Source organism: Pan troglodytes, chromosome 9 (assembly GCF_028858775.2).
Source record: "Pan troglodytes isolate AG18354 chromosome 9, NHGRI_mPanTro3-v2.0_pri, whole genome shotgun sequence".
Taxonomy (NCBI): domain Eukaryota; kingdom Metazoa; phylum Chordata; class Mammalia; order Primates; family Hominidae; genus Pan; species Pan troglodytes.
The window spans coordinates 4,691,032-4,715,965 of NC_072407.2; the positions used below are offsets into that span (position 1 = coordinate 4,691,032).

At 57.3% G+C, this 24,934-nt stretch overlaps 1 protein-coding gene across 14 annotated transcripts; it reads right to left on the minus strand.

Moving 5' to 3' along the window:
• Positions 1-3,548: 3,548 nt before the first annotated feature.
• RNH1 (ribonuclease/angiogenin inhibitor 1) lies at positions 3,549-15,816 on the minus strand. Of its 14 annotated transcripts, none has more exons than XM_063782435.1 (11): positions 15,082-15,436; positions 13,278-13,450; positions 10,527-10,712; positions 8,950-9,120; positions 8,295-8,465; positions 7,476-7,646; positions 7,225-7,395; positions 6,917-7,087; positions 6,431-6,601; positions 3,917-4,087; positions 3,549-3,812 (listed from the first exon to the last, which is right to left on the minus strand). In XM_063782435.1, exons 3-11 carry the CDS (start codon positions 10,625-10,627, stop codon positions 3,725-3,727), a joined length of 1,386 nt encoding a protein of 461 aa, XP_063638505.1. In that variant the 5' UTR covers positions 10,628-10,712; positions 13,278-13,450; positions 15,082-15,436; the 3' UTR covers positions 3,549-3,724. The 14 variants fall into 14 exon arrangements, with proteins under 14 accessions (XP_063638505.1, XP_063638504.1, XP_016775250.1 ...); XM_063782434.1 differs by having other exon boundaries at positions 13,278-13,342; positions 15,082-15,333; XM_016919761.4 differs by having other exon boundaries at positions 10,527-10,646; positions 13,278-13,342; positions 15,082-15,308.
• Positions 15,817-24,934: the final 9,118 nt, after the last annotated feature.

Sequence of the window (24,934 nt, forward strand, 5' to 3'; positions counted from 1 at the left end):
CCAGGAGGGTCCAGGTGGCACCCACCCTCTGCTGCGCTTGTCCGAGGGCTGGCGGCCACTGGGCAGTGGACACAGGATTCCTGGGGTGCTGTGTTTGTCCCAGGCTGGCAGACACTGGGCAGTGGACACAGGATTCCTGGGGTGCTGTGTTTGTCCCAGGCTGGCAGACACTGGGCAGTGGACACAGGATTCCTGGGGTGCTGTGTTTGTCCCAGGCTGGCAGACACTGGGCAGTGGACACAGGATTCCTGGGGTGCTGTGTTTGTCCCAGGCTGGCAGACACTGGGCAGTGGACACAGGATTCCTGGGGTGCTGTGTTTGTCCCAGGCTGGCGGACACTGGGCAGTGGACACAGGATTCCTGGGGTGCTGTGTTTGTCCCAGGCTGGCAGACACTGGGCAGTGGACACAGGATTCCTGGGGTGCTGTGTTTGTCCCAGGCTGGCGGACACTGGGCAGTGGACACAGGATTCCTGGGGTGCTGTGTTTGTCCCAGGCTGGCGGACACTGGGCAGTGGACACAGGATTCCTGGGGTGCTGTGTTTGTCCCAGGCTGGCAGACACTGGGCAGTGGACACAGGATTCCTGGGGTGCTGTGTTTGTCCCAGGCTGGCGGACACTGGGCAGTGGACACAGGATTCCTGGGGTGCTGTGTTTGTCCCAGGCTGGCGGACACTGGGCAGTGGACACAGGATTCCTGGGGTGCTGTGTTTGTCCCAGGCTGGCAGACACTGGGCAGTGGACACAGGATTCCTGGGGTGCTGTGTTTGTCCCAGGCTGGCGGACACTGGGCAGTGGACACAGGATTCCTGGGGTGCTGTGTTTGTCCCAGGCTGGCAGACACTGGGCAGTGGACACAGGATTCCTGGGGTGCTGTGTTTGTCCCAGGCTGGCGGACACTGGGCAGTGGACACAGGATTCCTGGGGTGCTGTGTTTGTCCCAGGCTGGCAGACACTGGGCAGTGGACACAGGATTCCTGGGGTGCTGTGTTTGTCCCAGGCTGGCAGACACTGGGCAGTGGACACAGGATTCCTGGGGAGGGGCAGCCGCCTTCTCGGGCCACTATTTTTATGTTTGTTTTTTTTTTCTTTTTCTTTCCTTCCTTTTTGTGGAGAACGGGGTCTCGCTATATTGCCCAAGCAGATCTCGAACTCCTGGGTTCAAGTGATCCTCCCGCCTCTGCCTCCCTGAGAGCTGGGATTACAGGCGTGAGCCACTATTTTTTTGAGATGGAGTCTCACTCTGTCAGCCAGGCTGGAGTGCAGTGGCGCGATCTTGGCTCACTGCCATCTCTGCCTCCTAGGTTCAAGTAATTCTGCCTCAGCCTCCCAAGTAGCTGGGATTACAGGCGCATGCCACCATGCCCGGCTAATTTTAGTATTTTTAGTACAGATGGGGTTTCACCATGTTGGCCAGGCTGGTCTTGAACTCCCAACCTCAGGTGATCCACCCGCCTTGGCCTCCCGAAGCGCTGGGATTACAGGCGTGAGCCACCGCGCCCAGCCAGGCCACTATTTCTAAAACTTTACCATGAAAATTTTCAAACACAAATGGAGAGAAAAGGGGTTCCCTGAGCCCTGTTCCTAGCTGGAGGGGGTAGTAAGGGGTGTTGATGGCTGATTGGACACAGCCTGGGGGGACTCCGGGAGCCATTTGCACCCACACCCCCTGGTCTGCCTCGGGGCCCCAGGCGTCAAAAAGCTTTACTTTTAGTATTTTTCCTTGACTACTTTTGGGGAAAATTTCAACCCCTCTAAGTCAAGGGCTGTAATGTGGGGCACACACAAGAGCAGCCTCCGGGGCTCAGCAGGAAGACATCCTGTGTGGCCACCGCGCCCAGCAGTCCTCTTTCCAATCACGGCCACTCACAGCTTTGGCCTCCGTGGCCCTGCACGGATGGGTTCTTCCAGCTGCCCTGCCCTGCGTGCTGCAGGACACATGGGGCCTTAGCATTCTGCTCTTTGCAGGTGGCAGCTTTGATCGCTCAGGAGGAACTGCCACCTGATCTCCCCACTGCAGGGGCCCCCACTCCCCCCCTCACACGCTGCGGGTCCTGTCACTCCACCCACGCTGTCCATCCCCGCTGATGCTCTGAGCCAGGTGGTGGCAGGTGGGGGTGGCGCCCCGCTCACGGTCACCGTCTGCTCTTCCCGAGGGGGGCGAGGCAGGGCTTGTGATGAAAGTCCTGTGTTCCGGCGCCTGTGTCCCAAAGGCGGCCCCTGGGAGCCCTTCCAGCAGCAACTCAACCCCAGACAGCGCCCAGGGGCTCTGGTTCCTCACGCGCTGAGATGCTCCGGACTCACCTTGGGCATCTCTCGCCCCAGGCCTGGCGTCACCCATTTCCCCAAGGAGCTCTGTTCCCCACTGGGGGTCATAGTTAAGAAACTAAGATCCTGGGTCACTTTTACTTATTTATTTTTGAGATGGAGTCTCACTCTGTCGCCCTGGTTGGAGTACACTGGCGTGACCTCAGCTCACTGCAACCTCCACCTCCCAGGTTCAAGCAATTCTCATGCCTCAGCCTCCCGAGTACCTGGGATTACAGGCATGCGCCACCATACCCAGCTAATTTTTGTATTTTTAGTATAGATGCGTTTTCACCGTGTTGGCCAGGCTGGTCTCCAACTCCTGACCTCAAGTGATCCACCCACCTCAGCTTCCCAAAGTGCTGGGATTACAGGCATGAGCCACCGCGCCCAGCCCCTGGGTCACTTTAAAGGGCTTTATAGCCAGGAGCAATGGCTCACACCTGTAATACCCGCACTTTGGGAGGCCAGGACCAAACACCAGCCTCGGCAACATGGCAAGACCCTGTCCCTACAAAAAGTACAAAAATTAGCCAGGTGTGGTGGTGCATGCCTGTAGTCCTAGCTACCTGGGAGGCTGAGGTGGGAGGATGGTTTGAGTCCCAGAGGTCCAGGCTGTAGTGAGCCAAGATTGCGCCACTGCACTCCAGCCTGGGCAAGAGAGAGACCCTGTCCAAAAGAGGGGGGTTGCCAGGCAGCTTCTCTGCAATGAACTTGTAGTTGCTGACTCAGCGTCGGACCTTTGAAAGCTGGTGAGCGTCCCCCTCTTGGCTTGGCAGGGCAGGGCACCCCAGGCTGGCCCACCTTGGTCAGCTGTCCACCCGTGGGCAAGATGGGCTGCCCCATCCCACACAGAGCTGGGGCGAGCACTGGGCTCCGGGCAGGAACCCGGGCCGGGCTGCGCTGCGCTGGGCTGGGCTTGGGGGCAGTCAGGGCAGTGCTGGGGGCTCCTGAGGCTCCGGGGTGGAAGCTGCGGGAGCAGCTGGGCCTGCACGCAGCTCCCAGCAGGCGTCACCCTGCACAGGCAACAGAGCCAAGGGGCATCCCTCCACCCCGGGCAGGGCCTGCCCTGTGCTCCCCAGTGTGGGTGGGTGCAGCTCAGGGGACCCAGCTGAGCACAGCCAGGGCCTTGGGCTGCTTCCCTGGTGCGGGTCCCTTTGGCAGGGAGAGAAGCCAAGTGGGGTGGTGTCGTCTCCAATGCCAGCGCCTCACAGGGACCCCAGGAAGGACAAGAGCCCCTCCTGCCAAGAAAGTGCTTTAATGATTATAAAGTGTCCAAAATATACTGGCAGAAATAAGCGGATCTGAGCGTTTCTCTTCAAACCTAGGATATGCAGGGTGAGAGCATGGCAGGGGCTGGTGGGCCCCAGGGTTGCCTCGAGGCCGGTCGTCCAGGGAGAGCAGCGGCAGGAAGAGCCTCAGGAGATGACCCTCAGGGATGGCTTGTCCTTCTCCAGGGCCTGCAGCCGGTCCTCCATCTCCTCAGACCAGTAAATGTCGTACAGGCTGCACACAGGCCAGAAGGGAGGCATGGGCCCGTGTCCTCCCCCACCCCCGCCTTCCTCCCTGGGCAGCCCTGGCCGCACCACCCGCCCAGCACGTGCACATACACCAGCTGCTCCAGGAGGCAGCCCGGCTGCCGGACGCTCTCCACCAGCTGCAGGATGCCCGCGTCCCCCAGGCAGTTGTTGCTGAGGTCCAGCTCACGCAGGCTGTGGTTGGCCAACAGGGTCGCGGCGAGGCTGCTGCAGCTGCTGTCACTCACATCGCAGTCGGCCAACCTGGGTGAAGCAGGGTGGGGGTCAGGGTGCCGGGCGTGCCTGGCACCGCACTGACCGGCAGAGCAGGCCTGGGCCTGGGGGGCGCGATGGACACCTGTGCTCGGCAACTCAGGACCCTCAGGTGGGGCCTTCCCCAAGGCTCACCGTCCCTGTGGCCCTGGGCAGGTTCCCCACCACGGACAAGGAAGGCACAGACAAGCGAGGCACAAGCAGCCTCACTCGCCTGAGACCTTCTGCAGGGAGGAGAAAGGGCAGGAGAGAGATGTCGTCCACCCAGAGAGCCACACCCACCCCCTTGTCACCTCGACACCGTCTGGCTGCGTGGGCTTCAAAGGAGAAGCCAGCCAGAGACTGAGGAGCAGCTGTGGGGAAACAAGGGTATGGAGGGCACCAAGACAGGAACAGAGTGGACAACAGACTTTAGGCTCCAGAGAGAGACAAAAGAACGGGTCAGACAAAAGAGGATGGAAAAGAGAAGACCCAACACCCACTTCCCGGGGTGGAGCCGCCACAGGCCGGACAGCAGGGCCAAGGAGTTGCACTGGACCTCTCCAAGGTGGGGGCCAGGGAAGCTGCAGGACCCCCACCCTGTGAGTGGCTCAGGGGGAACAAGTCTGCAGTGACCAGGACCCAAGGTTCTTCTCCACACCTGGAACACCCACAAGGTCCTGGCAGCCAGGATGGTGTCCCCTGGCAGGGAACTGAAAATCCCCCATCAGGAGGAAGCCCTCGAGAAACGCAGCCATGACTCGGCCTGCAGGGCTCACTGTCCAGGGCTCCCGGGCCTCACTCTGCACCTGGTGCCCAGCCCAGGATGACCAGCCACCCACGGAAAGCCCCTGGCGAGAGGCACACGGGAAACAGCAAACAAAAGACAAAACACTGAGGGTGGAAATTCAGTAGACTGGCTGGTAAATGAGAACATCTCCCAAAAATAAAACAAAACATTGAAAAGAAAGAAAATTTGGAGAACATAATTAGAGGGTCACTCCACAAGACATCAGGACAGGCTCATGGGCACACCAAAAAAGAAACATAAGAAAGGAGAGAGAAAAAAATCACCAAAGGCATATTTTCTTAGTAGAACCAAGTATCCAGCACAAAGAACCAAGACCCACATCAAGGCCAAGCACATGGAACCCCAAACACAGTGAACAAAGAGAGCTTGAAAAGCTGCCAACGAGAAAAAGCAGATCGTGCACACAAGGTCACAGTGGCTCACGCCTGTAATCGCCGCACTTTGGGAGGCTGAGGCAGGCTCATCACTTGAGGTCAAGAGTTCAAGACCAGCCTGCCCAACATGGTGAAACCCCATCTCTACTAAAAATACAAAAATTAGGCTAGGCGTGGTGGCTCACGCCTGTAATCCCAGCAATTTAGGAGGCCGAGGCAGGCGGATCACGAGGTCAGGATATCAAGACCATACTGGCTAACACGGTGAAACCCCATCTCTACTAAAAGTACAAAAAATTAGCCTGGCGTGGTGACGGGCGCCTGTAGTCCCAGCTACTCGGGAGGTTGAGACAGGAGAATGGCATGAACTTGGGAGGCGGAGCTTGCAGTAAGCCAAGATTGCGCCACTGCACTCCAGCCTGGGCGACAGAGCAAGACTCTCTCAAAAAAACAAACAAAATAAAATTAGCCAGGCATAATGGTGCATGCTGTACCCGGCTAAATGATCCAAGGGCAGAACAGGGGCACAAGACCCCAAAAATTACCTTCTGCAAAACCTTTTCTTAGAAAGCTGCAAAAGAACGTGCTTTAACAAAGAAAACAAATCTGGAAAGACATCCTGACCCAGGCGGGGTTCCCGCACGGGAGGAAGGTGGGCGGGGCTTCCAGGAAGATGGACCACAGGGTGGCCAGGTAGGCTGGAGCTCCGTGAAGCTCTCAGGCTTCATGAAACATGACCTCTGACTTTCAAAGTTAAAATGAGAACTAAGCCAGAGTGGTGCCGCCAGCCCGCCTTTCCCAGCACATGAACATGCACCCTCCCTCTCGCCCATGTGCTCACACTCACATGGACACTCGTGCTCACTCTCGCCCATGTGCTCACACTCACAAGTGCTCACTCTCGCCCATGTGCTCACACACGGACACTCATGCTCACTCTCACCCATGTGCTCACACTCACTCGTGCTCACTCTCACCCATGTGCTCACACTAACACGGACACTCATGCTCTCTCACCCATGTGCTCACACACGGACACTCGTGCTCATTCTCATGTGCTCACACACGGACACTCGTGCTCACACAGATACTCATGCACTCTCGCCCGTGTGTGCACACACGGGCATATGATCTCCCAAATGTGCATACTCGTGTCCCTCACACACTCACCAGAGCACCCGCAGCACAGAGCCAGGCTGGCCCAGGCCCTGGCAGAGCTCCTGCACGCCCGCATCCTCCAGCCTGTTGTTGCTTATCTGTAGCTCCAGGAGAAACTTATTCTGGGCCAGCACTGAGCTGAAGTGGGAGCAGCAGGCGGCTGTGAAGCTGCAGGACTTCACCCTGTGGACACAGACAGGACTGACGCCTGGCAGGGGCCCAGGCTGGCCCACAGCTGCAACTGGCCCTTCCCCTGAAGGCCCCACGTGGACCTGAGCAAAAACATCTGACAGCCTCCCAGCAAGTGGGCACCTACACCTGGTCCTTGGCCCCAAGCACTGTTCCCATCAAACCACAGGCTGCTCCCTGGCCTATGCATTCTGAAGGTCGGAGCTGAGCCCAGCAGCTTCCCTGGAGTCGCTCACTCCTCCCCTGGTCTCCTCGGTCACCCTGGCCCTCTCTTGGGCGACAGGGCCCTGCCCCAACAGCCACACTCACCACAGCGACTCCAGCTGGCAGCCAGGTTCCAGCAGGGTCTCACACAGCAGTCGGGCACCCTCATCCCCCAGCTCGTTGCCGGCCAGGCTGAGCTCCTTCAGGCTCTCCTTGGCCCTGAGGACACGGCACAGATCCCCGCAGCCCTTGGCAGTGATGCCACACTCCCAGATCCTGCAGGACATGGACCACCACAGACTTTCCTCAGCACCGTCTCATGGCCTGAGATGAGCCCAGGGGCGGGGGAGAGCTCTGAGGACGGCCCGCCGCCCCTGACCCTCCGGGAAGGAGGCCTCACGGAGATGACTCACCACAGGGTCCTGAGCCTGGAGCTGGGGTGGAGCAGCCCTGGGCACAGCTCCGCCATGCCCACATCACCCAGCTTGTTGCTGCCCAGGGCCAGCTCCCGCAGCGAGGCCTTGGAGGCCACAATGCCGCACAGGTCCCGGCAGTTGTCTGACGTCACACCGCAGCTCTCCAGCCTGGGGACACGGGTCACACGTGAGGCAGCACAGGACCCCCCCAGCCCACACCCCGCACTCCCCCAAGGCCCAGTGCCTACTTGAGCGCCTCCAGCTGGCAGGGGGAGTCCTTCAGGCCCTGGCACAGCACACGGACGCCAGCCTCATTGATGTCGTTGTTGCTAACCGTGAGCTCCTTGAAGTCCGGCTTGGCCCTGAGCACGGAGGCCAGGGGCTTGCAGCTGGCAGCCGAGAGGTTGCAATACTCCAGCCTGGGGGATGGCCGAGTTCAGCACCACACAGGAATGTGCACCAGCCAAGGGTGTGATGCCAGGGAGCACGGGGCTGTGCTGGTGTCTCATCTCCCCCTCAGCCTTCTCCTGCCTGGGCATCAGGTGTCAGTGCTGAGGGACCCCCACAGACTCATCCAGAGGCCCGGGCCTCTGTGGACACCGGCATTCCTTCTGGAAACCCCTCACCCCCTCCCGGACCTCAGACTTTGGGGCCCAACCAGGCCCGGGAGAAAGAAACCAGCCTCTGGAGGGCAGGGCCACCTGCACGTCCCAGGCTGTGGTCAACTCACAATGGCCGGGTCCCCCACACACACTGAGGCGGTGAGTGGAACCTGACTCACGGCCAGGCATCTGTTCCCACCGTCAGGTCCTGGGGCAGCTGTGCCTTGCAAAGGACAACTGGATGGGGAGGGAGGGTGATGACAGATCCCCCCAGCCCCAGCATCATGGGGAGAGGAGAGCACCACAAGGCCCCAGACCCAGCATCATGGGGAAAGGAGAGCACCACAAGGCCCCTGTGACCTGAGTCCCCTCCTCACGGCTCCTGGCAGGCGATGTTCTATGTAGGGGGCTGGCTGGGGGACAAGCAGCGGCCAGCATGGGCCCTGGGGCAGGACACAAACTCACTGCAGCTTTTCCAGGCGGCACTGGGGGTCCAGGAGTCCTTCGCAGAGCAGCTGCAGGCCCGCATCCCCCAAGAGGTTGTCGCTGAGGTGCAGCTCCTGCAGGGTGGGCAGGGTGCGTAGTGTGCTGGACAGGACCCCGCAGCCGGCCCCCGTCAGGCAGCAGTTCTGGAGGCTGGAGCATACCTGGCTGTCAGCAGGGCTCCCCTGAGCCAAGCTGCCACGCCCTTCGCCTGCCAGAGCCCAGAGCCCGGAGCAGCACTCTTCAGGCGGCAGGTCTATACCTGCTCCTTCCCTGGATGGGGCTCTGGGGTCTGGGGTCTCCAGGCCGAGTGAAGGAGGGCACGCATGTGGCTCGACCCAGGGAAACCTTGTCTGCAGACACACCTTTCAGTGGGGGTCCTGTGGTGATGCTGGAAGGCTAGGGATGGCGGGCAGGGCCAGATCTTGGGTGCGGGGGCTGGGATAAGGCAGGAAGGGCCCTGTCCCCCCCGCTGTGAGACCGCCAGGCCTGTGTGCCTCTGGCTGATGTTGGAAATGTCTGCTGCCACTGCCTGCCCACCTGCAGCTGCCCACGCGCCCCTGGCGGCTCTGCCCCTGCTGCCGGGCTACCAAAGCAGACCGCACCAGGCCAGAGGCAGTGCCAGGCCCCGCCTCACCTCAGCTTCTGGATCTTGCAGGAGGGGCTCTGCAGGCCCTGGAGCACGCAATGCACGCCGACATCGCCCAGCTCGTTGCTGCGCAGGTTGAGCTCTGCCAGTGCAGGGTTGACTCGAAGTGCAGAGCTGATGTCCTTGCACCGTGCTTCCGTGAGGCCACAGTCGTCCAGCCTGCGAGCAGACCCCAGGGTCATGTGGACCACGCAGACAGCACTGGCCTCAGCCTCCACCACCACCCCACGTGCAGGTTACAACCTATCAGTGGGCCCAGAAGACAGCAAGGCAAGTCACACAGGACATTTCAGAAATGAAACAAAAAGGAGGAACTGTTCCATGAAAGTTTTGTTTAAGATGCTCGCACGTGGCCAGGCGCGTGGCTCACACCTGTAATCCCAGCACTTTGGGAGGCCGAGGCAGGCAGATCACCTGAGGTCGGGAGTTCAAGACCAACCTGACCAACATGGAGAAACCCCGTCTTTACTAAAAATACAAAAGTAGCCGGGCGTGGTGGCGCATGCCCGTAATCCCAGCTACTCGGGAGGCTGAAGCAGGAGGATCGCTTGAGCCCAGGAGGTTGAGGCTGCATAAGCCATGAGGGAGCCACTCCAGCCTGGGTGACAGAGCAATGCCCTGTCTCTAAAAATAAAAAGAATTTAAAGTATCTCTCGAAGGCACTGATCAGTCACAGGAGGAAAGGCAGTGGCGTCACAGTGGAGAGGGTGGCAGACGGCGCCTGTGACAGGACGCTCCTGGCAGGCCCCACGGCATCTCCCTGCATTCCTGCCAAAACTGTAGGACTTCAACCACAAGAAACCACCAGACAAGCCCCAACAGAGGACGTCCTGCAGGAGCCTGGCCAGACCCTCAGACCACCAAGAACCCAGAGAGACGAGGGGACAGTCACAGACGGGAGAGGGCTAAGGAGACAGAGGGCTGAGGGCCACGCAATCCTGGACCAGTGAGGAAGACGAAAAGGGCAGGGCGGAAAAGCAGACTCTGCCTGGAGGTGCTGGGCCAGAGCTAGCGTCCGCAGGTACACAGGACCACCTCACCAGGGAGCCCCGTCCGGTCCTCGTAACTCCTCCGCAAACCTGACACTGCTTGAAATCACCAGGTAAAAAGAGAAAAGATGCGGCCCACCCAGGCACTCATGTCCTGCTTGTGAAGCTGCTGGGTTTGTGAGGCCCTCGAGGGCCGAGGACTCCCAGCCCCCAGCTTGGCAGGGACAAGCAGCGCCCCATGGAGGCTCACGGAGGGGACCCAAGCTGTGTCCTGCCCTCGTGTCTCCAAGGGAGGGAGAGGAGCTGAGACACCGGAGCCAGAGACCCACTGGCCAGTGCCCGCCCACCTCGGCCCGCCCACCTCAGCCCATGCTGCATGAGCCTGGAATGGGTTTTACATTCCTAAATTGTCAAAAAGAAACACAAGAATCACATCTCATGCACGTGGTAGCTGCACGGAATTCATACTTCATGTCCACAAACAAGGCGTTCGAGAGCAATGCACCCTTCAGAGGGAGCCGCCACCCGCCAGCCTGCCCCGCCAGCACCCCAAGGCCACCCCGAGAGCAAGCGTACCTGACCACTTGGCACTGCTGGAGCAGAGGGAGGAGCTCGGCCCATCTAGCGTCGCTCAGCTCCTCACACTGGATGTCCAGGCTCTGGATGTCCAGGCTCATGGTGGAGGTGAAGAGTGGCCTGGGTGGGAGGCAGAGGGAAGGACGTCTTGGCCGAATCCCCTCACGGTTTCACAGGCCGGAGATTCTGCAAACAGGACCCACAGGGCTGATGTTTCAGGAGGAGCCGCAGCCTCTCCCTGGGCAAACACTTCCTCTTCAGCACCCTCCCCACCTTTGTCTCTGGAGCAGACATCAGGGGTGGGGCAGGGGGCAGGGACCAGCACCCACCCCCAGAAAGGCCACCATGGGCAGCAGAGCTTGGGTAATGCAGATGCCAGCCCATCTCCTGGCTATCACCACCCAGCCTCTGTGGGCACCTCCTCCTGCCCCACAGAGGGCGGGACAGCAGCAGCCCAGGAAGCCCCTGCCTCTCATTTGCCTGGGCAAGGACAGGGTAGGGTGGGGTGGTCTGTGAGCCTGGAGGCCCCAGCAGGGGAGCAAGGGGGTCTGTGCGCTTGACCTGTGTCTCACCCTCAGAACAGGCAGACTGTGCGGGCCAGGCAGGCTGCCCACAAAGCCAGAGACCTCCCAGGATGCCAGGATCCTGGACCCGGCCACAGTGTCCGAAGCAAGACAGAGCAGGGGGGCGGCCACTTGGGGTGTCAGCTTCCATGGCCCCCTTCTGGGGTTGGGGACTCTGCACCAGGCTACAGCACATCCCCTGCCCCACGGCACACTAGCCCAGAGGCTGGGCTACCAGGCAAGCTGGGTGGGTCAGCCTGGGATGGGCACAGCTGCTACACCCTGAAGCCTCCCCAGGCACAGGCCCTGAATATGGAAGGAGGTTCCTGAGGCCCTGAGAGCACAGCTCAGGTACCCGCCAGGGGCCTGGGGAAAGTGGTCAGGCAGAGACAGCCACCCCAAACCTTGGTTGGTGGATACATTCCCTGAGCACCTGCCAAGCACTGGCCTGGGGACTACAGCAGGGCAGGAACCTGGAGAGGAGGCTTGGATGGCTAGAAAGGCTCCCTGGAAGCAGCAGCACTGATGCCACAATGAGGGGAGGGGTGGGGAGAGGGCTCTCATCCAGAAGCCCCAGAAAGCTGGCAGGATCCACTTGGGGAAATGATGCAACCCCAGCTGCCCTTCAGAAAGACGGCCAACAGGACCGCTTGAGAGGCTCCTGGTGCCCTGACACCCCCAGCTTCCTGAGTCTGTGTGCCTGGCACTCCTCTCCCCGGGGCTGCTTCAGAGGCGGCTGGTCCACTCTGGATGAGTGGAGGCAAGAGGCCCCTGGTACCAACTGGGAGGAAAGAGGCAAGGCTGGGCTCGGGTCCACACGCCTGGGCGCCCGGCCTGCAAGGACAGTGGCAAAGGGTGGTGACATCCCACGGCCCCACATGGAGGAACTGAATCCAACCGACCCGAAGCACGTGAGCAAAACCGACCAGGGTGTGGTCACCCAAATTCTGACTCCAGAATCTAGTCATCAGGAGGCACTGTGGGCGGGAGGGCGGGTGGAAGGAGAGCCTCAGGCGGTTTCCCAGGGTGCACACGCTCCCCAAATCTAGCCTGACACTCCTGTGTCCTCTGCAGCCAGATGAAAGGTGGCCCCAGGGTGTCCTCCTCCTGGGAAAGCTTGGTGGGAGCTCAGGGTGGCCAGTGCTCCCGTGACCATCTGGAACTAGCGCTGCGGGAGTAGCCCCGTCCCTACCCCTCAGGCTTGGCCAGACCCTGTTGTATCCCAGAAAGGCCCTTCTGAATCTCTGTGGGTCACGGATCCCACTGAGGACCCCATGAAAATGCGGGAGTAAACGCCCTTCTCTGTGACTGGAGAAGTCCCTGGCTCCCTACACAGCCAAAGCTAAAAGCACATTCAGGAACCCACTACCACCAGCCGACAGCCTGCTTTGGTTGAGGCAGGGATCTGAACAGAGGCCCTAACGGTCCCTTATCCGGAGACCAGACTTTCTCAACCTTACGGAGGGAGGTCTCCGCAGCACCCAAGGCCTGGGCCCCACCCTGGGGAGCCACATGGGAGGGGCCGTCTGGAGGCCAATTCAGGTCCTTATGTTCCGACGTGACGGGGGCGCGGGGCCACCCTCTAGGGAGACACGGGCCACGCTCAGGCGACGCGCAAAAGTTCCCGGTCCCTGGGGACCCCCGCCCGCGCCCGCGTCGAGTCCCTCGAACCTGCTAGTTCTGGACACCCTGCTGCAGACTAAAGGGCTGGGAGGGAACCTCACAAAAACACGAAGGGGGTCTCCCCTGCCTCTCTGCCCCCGCCCGCGCCCGCTCGGCCCGGGACGCTCACCCGACGCCGCCGCCGCAGACCCAAGGCCAGAGCCGCTCCGCGTTCCTTCCGCCCAGGCGGGGGCGGGCGGAGCCTCCAGGCCGGGCTGGCGGGGAGTCCACCCTGGGGGCCGCGCCCGCTAGTCGTCGCCCACTCGACCCTCTGGGCTCAGCCCCCGGGCCTCGTCCCAGCTACCACCCCAGCTTTCCCACTCCCCCCTGGGTCGGGGGTGAAGCCTGACGTCCGCATCCCGTTTCCCACTCTGGCCCCAACCAGCCTTTCCACCGTACAGCCGCCTTCCCCCAGACCATCCCTCCAGCTCTGGCAGCCCCCACCACCCTCGAGGGACCGGCCCCTGCCTCCTCCCACAAGCAGGCCGGATTCCAGGAATTGCCCAAACAATAAAATAAAGCAAACCTGAGACACCCCTTTTTGCTACCAGACTGGAGAAGGTGGAACAGGTTGACGATGATTTGTTGTGGCTGAGGCGAAAGGGGCGAGGCTGTGAGGACGGGTTTTGGAGCGCCGCTCGGCCGTCCTGAAAACTTTGGACACACCCTCCGTTTCTATCAGTCAAGAGTTCTTCATGCCTGAGCTCGGGAAGCATGTTCAAAATCTTTTTTTTTTTGTTTGGTCCCGCCTTTCTGGACCAAACCAATGGATATCTTAAATGTATTTCATTAATGCCTCATGTCTCTCTAAAACATGTAAAACCAAACTGCCCCAACCACCTTGGGCACATGTTCCCAGGATCCCCTGAGGGCTGTGTCACCGGCCGAGGTCACTCATATTCGGTTCAGAATAAGTCCCTTCAAATATTTTACATTTTAACTATTCTTATCGACAGTACTTTTTTAAAAATAAGAATGGCCCTGAAAGATGTCCACCTCCTAATCTCCAAACCTGTGGTGTTACCTTACGTGGCAAAAGGGACTTTGCAAATATTAAGAATATTAAGATGTGAAGGCTACCCTGGGGTGTCTGGGCGGCCGGCATATAATCAGGAGAGTTCTTATGCAGAGACAGTAGGTTTTGAAGATGGAAGAAGGTGGCCTCTAGAAGTTGGAAGAGGAAAAGAAGCAGATTCTCCTTGGGAAACTCCAGAAGGAACTACCCTTGCCAACACCTTGATTTTAACCTCCTAAAACTCACTTCGGGCTTCTGAGCTCCAGGCCTATAAAACAGCCTGTGACAAATTCGTTATAGCAGGGATGAGAAAATAGCTCACTGCAGCCTCCTCTTCCAGGGCTCAAGTGCTCCTCCTCCCTCAGCGTCCCAAGTAGCTGGGACTACAAGCGTTCACTACCGCAACTGGCTAATTTTTTCTATCTTTTGTAGAGACGGGGGTCTCACTATTTTGGCCAAACTCAATATGTTGGTCGCAAACTCCCGGGCTCAAGAGATCCGCCCGCCTCGGCCTCCCAAAGTGCTGGGATTACAGGCTGCACCAGCGCACCCAGCCTAATGTAACTTTTTTTTTTTTTTTTTTTTTTTTTTTTTTTTTTTTTTTGAGACGGAGTTTCACTCTTGTCAGCCGGCTGGAGTGCAGTGGCACGATCTCGGCTCACTGCAACCTCCGCCTCCTGAGTTCAAGCCATTCTCCTACCTCAACCTCCCAAGTAGCTGGGATTATAGGCGCCTGCCACCACGCCCGGCTAATTTTGTATTTTTAGTAGAGACGGGTTTTCACCATGTTGGCCAGGCTGTTCTCGAACTCCTGACCTCAGGTGATCCGCCCGCCTCTGACTGCCCGGCCCAGTGTAACTGTTAACGGCAACATCGTGTGCAGTCTCCGGCTTGCATTCGGTTTAGTCGGCCAATCGCTAAGACGACACTTGAGACCGTTTTCAGATCTTTAGGCTTTCCACCATCCTAGAAGGGGGCCTGCCTGGTTCTAAGGCCCTTCTGAAACACTGCCAAACTGTCCTCGGGAAACGGTGCAGAAGTCTTCTGGTTTCCCCCAAGGCGCGTGGGCACCTTGGCTAGAACCTCGCCCAGTAACACGACGTGCCTGGGGCCCCTTCGTCATTTCCGCCAACCCCGGTGACAACCCTGACACCGGCCCCTAAGTGCCGTTCCAGTTATGTTGCTCTCCTCCCCGCAGCCCCAGGCGGCAGCTTCGCGGCCAGGCGTCCGGTCCCCCGGTGGTCCCGGAGCGAGGCTCCGCAATGGAGGGCGGAGGACCCTCCCTCCCCGACCTCGCACGACCAAGACCGCCCACCTTTCCCCCAACGCCCGGCTGTGGGAGCCGTTCGAGTCTTCTCCGCCAGGACGCTCCTTCCCGGGAGGCCGCTTCTTTGGGGGAATAAGGTCAAGGATTACGGGATTTGGGGAAGCAAGCTCGGCTGGGCCAGGATTGCTTGCGTAGCTCGCTGGAATCTAAGGCACTAGAGGGCTTGACGGCCACGCGAGGACGAACCACGCAGGCGCAGCCCCGCCCCCCGGGCAAGGACTTCCGGCAAGCCCCAAAGGGGAGCGTGCACCGCGATGACGTCCTCAAGGCGCGCCACGTCCGCCCGGCGGCGCAGCTGCCCAGCGCAACCTCCGCCCCGCTTCGATAGCCCCGGACCCCTGCCCCGCCCGACCCCGCCCCGCCACGGGAGCGCGCCACTCGCCCGCGCAGCAACGGCCTCAATAGCGCCAGGCCCGCGTCTACAAGAAGCCCGACCAAGGCCGACGTGGGCGAGGCCTGGCTACACGCTGACGCACCGCTGGAGCTACTGACCTCGGGACGACTGGCGGACGGTCGCGGGCCTGGAGACCCAGAGCGAGACGGCCTACTTCGTTCTCGAGCCAGCAGAACGGGTTGAACGTGTCGACAACCCCACTCGCCAGAGTCAGCGGCGCGGGCGTGTTCGAGCCGGCTCGTGGGCGTGGTCAGGTGCGTGGGCGGGGACTACTGGGCGGGGCTCGGTGCGGGGGCGGGGCCTGGCGGGAGTAGTCTCGGGGTCGGGGCGGGGCCCGGCGGGCGGGGCTCGGCTAAGCACAGTCTTGGCGCAGGGGCGGGGCCTGGTGGGGCGTGGCTCGGTGAGGGGGGGGGGTCTCCCCAGTAGGCGGGGCTTGGTGCCGGGGGCGGGGTCTGGCGGGCGCGGGCGCGTGTGCGTGTTGTGGGCCTCGCGCTGGCACGCACGTCTCAGCAATTCCTCAGAATCCTCGGAGGAAGAGGCCGGGGCCCGGTGCGGCAGCGCCTTGGGGGCGGAATCGCAGGCGCGGGTCGGGCCTTGCTGGGGCGCGGGGCGCGGCCCCCGGAGAAAGCGGCCGCCTCGGGACAGGAGGGACCCGGGAGAAACCCCCCTGGGGCGGCTCCGCATGTCGGGGTCGCGACTCTAGGCGACCTTGGTAGAGGGGCTCGTTTGCGCCGAGCTCGCGACCCCCGAGGGAGCCACGGCCCCGTGAACCACTCTGCCCGTCCTGGCCACTGGCTGCCGCCTTTGTTTCGTGGGACCCCAGCCCGCAAGGCCTGCGGAGCCGCGGCCTCGTCCCGAGTGTTCTGAGCGCGGTCCGAGCTGCTCCCGCGTCCACTCTGCTGCCGACACCCGAGCGTCGCCTGGAGCCCTGGCACTGAGGGGCGCAGGCCGAGTTCCAGACCAGCCTGGGAAACGCAAAGCGACCCCACCTCCACAAAAGTGGGTTTTCTTTAAGTTTTTGACTAGTCCGCAATTCACAGAACTGACATTTTGGCAGATGAAGATTGCAAGTAAGGAAACTAACGGTACCTCAGATTTGTTCTTTAGCAATTTGCTAAACCTCTCCTCTGACTGCCTTTATTAGGTATTTGTTTTCGAGACAGGGTCTCACTCCACTGCTTAGGCTGTACTGCAGTGGCGCGATCCCAGCTCGCTGCAGCCTCCACCTCCCGGACTCCAGTGATCCTCCCGCCTCAGCCTCCCAAGTAGCTGGGACCACAGGCGCCAGCACGCCTGGCTAATTGTTGTATTTTATGTAGAGAAGAGGTCTCCCTGTGTTGCCCAGGCTGGTCTTGAATTGGGCTCAAGTGATCCTCCTGCTTCAGCCTCCCATAGCGCTGGAATTACTGGCATAAGCCACTACACCCGGCCTGATCATCTTTAAAGAAGGTGGTTCTGGCCGGGCGTGGTGGCTCACACCTGTAACCCCAACACTTTGGGAGACCGAGAAGGGTGGATCACCTGAGGTCAGGAGTTCAAGACCAGCCTGGCCAACGTGGTGAAACCCCATCTCTACTAAAAATACAAAAATTAGCCAGGCATGGTGGTGGGCACCTGTAATCCCAGCTACTTGGGAGGCTGAGGCAGGAGAATCGCTTGAACACGGGAAGCAGAGGTTGCAGCGAGCCTAGACCACACCATTGCACTCCAGTTCGGGCAACAAGATGAAACTCTGGCCGAGCGCGGTGGCTCACACCTGTAATTCCAACACTTTGGGAGGCCAAGGCAGGCAGATCACCTGAGGTCAGGAGTTCAAGACCAGCCTGGCCAACATGATGAAACCCCATCTCTACTAAAATTACAAAAACTTAGCCAGGCATGGTGGTGCATGCCTGTAATCCCAGCTACTCAGGAGGCTGAGGCAGGAGAACCACTTGAACCCAGGAGGCAGAGGTTGCAGTGAGCCAAGATCGTGCCACTGCACTCCAGCCTGGGCAACAAGAGCGAAACTCCATCTCAAAAAAGGAAAAAGAAACTCCGTCCCAAAAAGAAGGTGGTTCACACACACACACACACCCCCAAGAAAGCTCAGGGCTGGAAGGCAGCCAACCTGGCTGTGACCCTCATCCTGCACACATGAGCTTGGTGACCAGTAGCTGATTCTTTAACTCTCTAAGCTTTGGGGTCTGGATGTGAGGTTTAGAATTCATGACAAGAAGCTGGAAGGATGCCGCCAGCCTGACTCCTGGACTGGTTCTCTTGACATCTTTGCAAAAGCTGCTGAAATGTTCTGGTTTCATTTCATTCTTTTCTTTGCCATGATCTCTTAGATTTGTTTGTGGCAATTCTCATAAGAGTGAAGAAAATGTTTAAAATGGCTGTTGGGCTCCCTTTTGTGACACCTTGTGGGGAAGGTGCCCAGGTACGTATAGGTGCTGAGCGTACGGCCAGCATGGTGTCTGTGGCCGGGCCTCCCTCCTGGACAGTGCGGCCACAGCCCCTGAAAGGTATGTCTTCATTTTTATTTTATTTTATTTTATTTTATTTTATTTTATTTTATTTTATTGAGATGGAGTCTCACTCTGTCGCCCAGGCTGGAGTGCAGTGGCGCGATCTCGGCTCACTGTAAGCTCCGCCTCCCAGGTTCACGCCATTCTCCTGCCTCAGCCTCCTGAGTAGCTGAGACTACAGGCACCCGCCACCACGCCCGGCTAATTTTTCTTTTTTCTTTTTTTTTTTTTTGTAATTTTAATAGAGACAGGGTTTCACCGTGTTAGCCAGGATGGTCTCGAGCTCCTGACCTTGTGATTCACCCGCCTCAACCTCCCAAAGTGCCTGGCCTTCATTTTTATTTTTGAACTTACCTGCCTCACCTCGTTATGTCTTTATCTTATTTTTAAACTTACTCAGTTCACCCACTGTGGAATTGGGAGTATATGGAAGTATTCCCACCCCCAGTTTTATATACCGCCCCAGAGCTGACCATTCTCGCTCATTTCCACTGGGTCCTGGCCGACTCGAGTGTGCCTTTCCTTCCGATCCTGCTCCACACAGATTTGAGGGATGCTGCCCTTTCCTTCTCCACCTGCCCCTCCCTCAAATCCAGCCCCACCAGCCTACACGTTAGCTTAAATAGGGAGCTTTTACATTCCCCATGAAAGGGAATCCAGGGACAGGCTGAGGCAAGAGACCCCCAGTGTTGATGAGATGCCATCTAGAGAAAACACCGTGGTGCTGAAGGCCTAAGTCAGACCCCAGGGAGAGATGCACCAGGGTGACTTTGGGTGGAGAGTCCTGTGCTTGTTCTACTTCTATAAATATACTCAGGTCAGGCATGGTGGCTCACGCCTGTAATCCCAGCACGTTGGGAGGCCGAGGCAGGCGGATCATTTGAGGTCAGGAGTTCAAGACTAGCCTGGCCAACATGGTGAAACCCCATCTCTACTAAAAATACAAAAAAATGGCTGGGCACAGTGGCTCACCCCTGTAATCCCAGCATGTTGGGAGGCCAAGGCAGGCAGATCATTTGCGGTCGGGAGTTCAAGACCAGCCTGACCAACATGGAGAAACCCCGTCTCTACTAATAATACAAAAATTAGCCAGGCATGGTGGCACATGCCTGTAATCCCAGCTACTCGGGAGACTGAGGCATAAGAATCGCTTGAACCCAGGAGGCAGAGGTTCTGGTGAGCCGAGATCACGCCATTGCACTCCAGCCTGGGCAACAAAAAGCAAAACTCCATCTCAAAAAAAAATACAAAAAAATGAGCTGGGCGTGGTGGCCTGCACCTGTAATCCCAGCTACTTGGGAGGCTGAGGCAGGAGAATCACTTGAACCCAGAAGGTGGAGGTTGCGGTGAGCAGAGACCACACCACTGCACTCCAGCCTGGGTGACAGAGTGAACCATGTCTCTAAATAAATAAATAATATGTTTGTCTGAAAGTGCCTTTTTAACAAAGTATGAGATGTGTACATAAAGTGCACATAGCGCAAGTGTCGCACGCAGTGGATTTTCACACGCGGCACGTGAAATGGGAAAACACTGGCCCGGCACGGTGGCTCACACCTATAATCCCAACACTTTGGGAGGCCGAGGCAGGCGGATCACGAGGTCAGGAGATCGAGACCATCCTGGCTAACACGGTGAAACCCCGTCTCTACTAAAAATACAAAAAATCAGCCGGGCGTGGTGGCGGGCGCCTGTAGTCCCAGCTACTCGGGAGGCTGAGGCAGGAGAATGGCGTGAACCCGGGAGGCGGAGCTTGCAGTGAGCCGAGATCGCGCCACTGCACTCCAGCCTGGGCGACAGAGCTAGACTCCGTCTCAAAAAAAAAAAAAGAAATGGGAAAACATTGAGGATGAAGTAGCAAATATTTGAGAATTCAACTTGATTGGTGGCTGTTGCAGGTTCATATGTGAGTGGTTACGTAGTGGGTAGTTAAACTGGCAATGACCAGCTGAATTTTGGTGACAGGACTGCTCCTAAGGTTTGAAATGTAGCGTACCCTCTGATTCACAGGCTAAGCTCTGCCACTTAGCAGGAGGAGCTCATGATAGAGCAGGTTGAGGGGAAAACTTTGCCCCATAAGGGTTCCTCACTGCAAGTGAGAAGGTCTTGGCTTTGAGCCTCCAATTTCAATCAGACAGAAAGCAGACCAGTCGGCAGGACAGTGTATGCCTCTGGAGATCCGTGCTGATGTGGGGGCCTCAGATACACGATGCCTCAGGGCCCAGGCGTGACCCTCTCCTTCCCTCCTGCACGGGGATGCTGTGAGAATTAGACACTCCCACAGGGCCCTGTCAGACACTGAGCTAGCCTCTGGGAACCGGAAGATATTCAAAACACCGGCCACCCCACACACACACAGACACAAGGCGCTGGAGGGACAGCTGTGCAGCGGCAGAGCATGGGAGGTCTTGATCAGTTAACTCAGTGAGGTTAGGAGGCGAATTTTTTTTTTTTTTTGAGATGGAGTCTTACTCTGTCACCCAGTCAGGAGTGCAGTGGCGTGATCTCGGCTCACTGCAAGCTCCGCCTCCTGGCCTCAAGCGATTCTTCCGCCTCAGCCTCCGGAGTAGCTGGGACTACAGGTGCGTGCCACCACACCCAGCTAATTTTTGTATTTTTGGTAGAGACAGTGTTTCACCACGTTGGACAGGCTGGTCTCAATCTCTTGACCTCGTTATCTGCCTGCCCTGGCCTCCCAAAGTGCTGGGATTATAGGTGTGAGCCACAAAGCCTTTTTGTTTTCATTTTTGAGATGGAGTCTCGCTCTGTCGCCCAGGCTGGAGTGCAGTGGCGCAATCTTGGCTCACTGCAAGCTCCGCCTCCTGGGTTAACGCCATTCTCCCTTCTTAGCCTCCCAAGGCTACAGGCGCCTGCCTACAGGCCCGGCTAATTTTGTTTTTGTATTTTTAGTAGAGACGGGGTTTCACCATGTTAGCCAGGATGGTCTCGATCTCCTGACCTCGTGATCCACCCACCTTAGCCTCCAAAAGTGCTGGGATTACAAATGTGAGCCACCACGCCCAGCCTTTTTTTTTTTTTTTAGACGAAGTCTCTGTCACCCAGGCTAGAGTGCAGTGGTGTGATCTCGGCTCACTGCAACCTCCGCTTCCCGGGTTCAAGTGATTCTCCTGCTTCAGCCTCGCAGGTAGCTGGGATTACGGGCTCGTGCCACCACACCTGGCTAATTTTTATATTTTATTTATTTATTTATTTATTTAGAGATGGAGTCTCGCTCTGTCACCCAGGCTGGAGTGCAGTGGCATGATCTCAGCTCACTGCAACCTCTGCATCCCAGTTCAAGCAATTCTCCTGCCTCGGCCTCCTGAGTGGCTGGGATTACAGGTGCCCGCCACCACACTCGGCTAATTTTTTGTATTTTTAGTAGAGATGGGGTTTCACCGTGGTGGCCAGGCTGGTCTCAAACTCCTGACCTCAAATGATCTGCCTGCCTCGGCTTCCCAAAGTGCTGGGATGACACTGAGCCACCGCGCCTGGCAAGGAGGTAACTTGATCCATATGTTTGCGTTTACATGGTGCGAGGAAAGGGCACCCTTGGTAGATGGAACAGCGTGTACAAAGGCCCGGAGGTTTAAAATCACCACTCTTCTAGCCCTCATACTCACTTTGCCTATTTTGAACTTTATATAAATGGAATTATATTGCATGTTCTCTTTTGTATCTGACTTCCTTTTCTCAATACTATATGAGTGGTATCCATGCCATTTAAAGTAATGGTGGATTAACTCAGTGCTACGTCGCCTTCTAGTTGATGGAGGGCAGGCAAGACCCACAGTGGGGCTGAGCCCCTCGAGGGTTCCTGGCTTTGCCCAGGAAACAATTCAAGGGCAAGCTGGAAGTGAAAGTAAACAGGCCAGGCATGGTGGGAGTTACTACCCCTTTCCATGGCAATGACCCCACGACCCAAAAGTTACTACCCCTTCCCTAGAAACTTTTGCCTGGGCTGCCCCTTAATCTGCATGAAATTAAAAGTGGGTGTAAATGTGGCTGCAGAACTGTCCTGAGCTGCTGCTCTCAGCACACTCTGCCTAGCACACCCCGCCTGCAGGGGCCGTCGCGGAGCTGTAACCCTGCCGCTTCAAGCTGTTTTGTTTTGTTTTTCTTTCGAGACAGTCTCGCTCTGCTCTTCCAGTTTGAATATCACGCAGGCTGGAGCGCAGTGGCGCAATCTCGGCTCACTGCAACCTCTGCCTCCTGGGTTCAAGCAATTCTGCCTCAGCCACCCGAGTAGCTGGGATTACAGGCACACGCCACCACGCCCGGCTAATTTTTGTATTGTATTAGAGACAGGGTTTCACCATGTTGGCGAGGCTGGTCCCGAACTCCTGGCCTCAAGTGATCTGCCCGCCGTTCGCCTCAGTGTCCCGAGGTGCTGGTATTACAGGTGTGAGCCACCGCACCCAGCAAAAGTGCTTTCTTGAGATGGAATCTGCGCCTGGTGAAGATGCTCTAAACATTGCTGAGATAACAAAGGATTTAGAATATTCCATAAACTTCGTTGGTACAGCAGCGATAGGGTTCGAGAGGATTTTCCAGTTGTGAGAGAAGGTCTGCTGTGGACAAAATGCTACCAAACAGCATCGCGTGCTACGGAGAAATCTTTTGTGAAAGGAAGAAGCTCAATGTGGCCAGCTTTATTGTTGTCTTATTTTAAGAAATTGCCGGCCAGGTGTGGTGGAGAATCACTTGAACCCAGGAGGCAGAGGTTGCAGTGAGCCGAGATTATGCCATTGAACTCCAGCCTGGGCGTAAGAGCAAAACTCCATCTCAAAAAAAAAAAAAAGAAAGAAATTGCCACAGCCACCCCAGCCTTCAGCCACCACCACCCTGATCAGTCAGCAGCCACAAACAAGACCTTCCACCAGCAAAGAGATCCCAACTTCCTCAAGCCTCAGATGATTGCTGGCACTTTCTATCAGTATCTTAGTTTTTTGTTGGTTTGTTTTTTAATTTTTGAGACAGTCTCACTCTCTTGCCCAGGCTGGAATGTAGTGGCACCATCTCGGCTCACTGCAACCTCTGCCTCCCAGGTTCAAGCGATTCTCTTACCTTAGCCTCCAGAGGAGCTGGGACTACAAGCACGCACCACCACACCCGGCTGATTTTTTTCCATTTTTAATAGAGACGGGGTTTCACCATGTTGGCCAGGCTGGTCTCGAACTCCTGGCCTCAGGTGATCCACCCACCTTGGCCTCCCACAGTGCTGGGATTACAGGTGTGAGCCACCACCCCCAGCCATTTTATTTTTGAGACGAGGTCTTGCTTTGTTGCCCAGACTAGAGTGCAGTGACATTATCTCGGCTCACGGCAACCTCTGCCTCCCAGGCTGAAGCAATCCTCCCACCTCTGCCTCCCTAGTAGCTGGGACCACAGGTGCACACCCCCACACCCAGCTAATTTTTTGTATTTTTGGTAGAGACAGGGTTTCACCATGTTGCCCAGGCTGGTGTCCTGAGCTCATGCAATCTGCCCACTTGACCTCCCAAAGTGCTGGGATTACAGGTGTGAGCCACTGTGCCCAGCCTATTATTATTATTATTATTTATTTTTTTTTGGTCTTGAGGGAGGGTAGGGTGGTGGGAGCCCAGTTGGGGAGGGAGTGAGGAGTGGTCAATAAAGTATTTTAAATTGAGGCATGTGCATTGTTTTGTAAACATAATGTTATTGCACACCTAACATAATGTTATTGCACACCTGACTGCATTGTGGTATAAACATAACTTTTATATGCAGTGGAAAACTGAAAAATCCCTCCGACTGGCTTTATTGCGACATTTGTGTTATTGCGGTGTCTAGAACTGAACCGTGGTAACCCAGGCCCACCTGTGCTAACTTCCAGCACTACCGAGGTTGACGCAGCTAGATGGTTTTCTCCCCGGCTGGTTGCTGCTTCTCACCCACAGAGGCGGTGGAGCCCTTGGAACTGGGCAGAACACAGGGCTGCCTCATCGCCACTACCTGGCTTAACCTGAAATTGGGCCGTTTGACAGAAAGACTTGAAAGGGCCACCAGTAAATTCTTTTTTCTTTTCGTTGATTTTCCTCTTCTTACTTTCCTCCTCCTGAAGTTGGGGTCATGTCCCAAGAAGACCCACAAGGCCTGGCCTGTGGGTGCACATGTGGGGAGGGTCAGGTCTGTCGGCTGAGGAGAGCATTGGTAGGGGACTTTGAGCAGTGCTGCTCCGGAGACACGAATGATGGGATGGGAGGCTCTCCCATATCTGCTGAGAGCACAGCACCCCATGACTCCTGGGAGCTTGTCATAGATGCTGCAGATGAGTCCTTCCTCAGACGGGATATTTGCTAATGCCTCTGCCAGCCTGGGCTTGTCTTCTCAGGGCCTTTCAAAATGCACACACCCTTCATTCTCATGAAGTCCAGTGGATCAGGTTTTCCTTTATGTGTCATGCTTTTAGTGTTTATCTAAGAATCATTTCTCTAACCCAAGTCACACTGACATCCTCTTTTTCATTCTTAACGCACATTTTACAGTTGTAGGCCTTACATTTTGGCTTATAATAAGTTCTGAGGCCGGGCACAGTGCTCACACCTGTAATCCTGGCACTTTGAGAGGCCGAGGCGGGTGGATCACCAGAGGTCAGGAGTTTGACACAAGCCTGGCCAACATGGTGAAACCCCGTCTCTACTAAAAATACAAAAAGTAGCCAGGTGTGGTGGCGGGCACCTGTAATCCCAGCTACTCAAGAGGCTGAGGCAGGAGAATCACTTGAGCCTGGGAGACGGAGGTTGCAGTGAGTCAAGATTGTGCCACTGCCCTCCAACCTGGGCGAGAGAGTGAGACTCCATCTCAAAAAAATTAATAGTAAATTTTGAATGGATTTATATATGTACTGTCATGTATAGATTGAAGCTTCCATTCATATGTGTAGCCCCGTCATTCTAGTACCATTTGTTGCTAA

Excerpts from the sequence above, each read along its gene's own strand:
- RNH1 (XM_016919758.3), bottom strand. The coding sequence starts at position 10,627 with ATGAGCCTGGACATCCAGAGCCTGGACATCCAGTGTGAGGAGCTGAGC. Across the intron at positions 7,088-7,224 it reads TCCAGGCTCAGGACCCTGTG|GATCTGGGAGTGTGGCATCA; the intron begins GTGAGTCATCTC and ends CATGTCCTGCAG. Across the intron at positions 4,088-6,430 it reads TCTGTGCTGCGGGTGCTCTG|GTTGGCCGACTGCGATGTGA; the intron begins GTGAGTGTGTGA and ends TGCTTCACCCAG.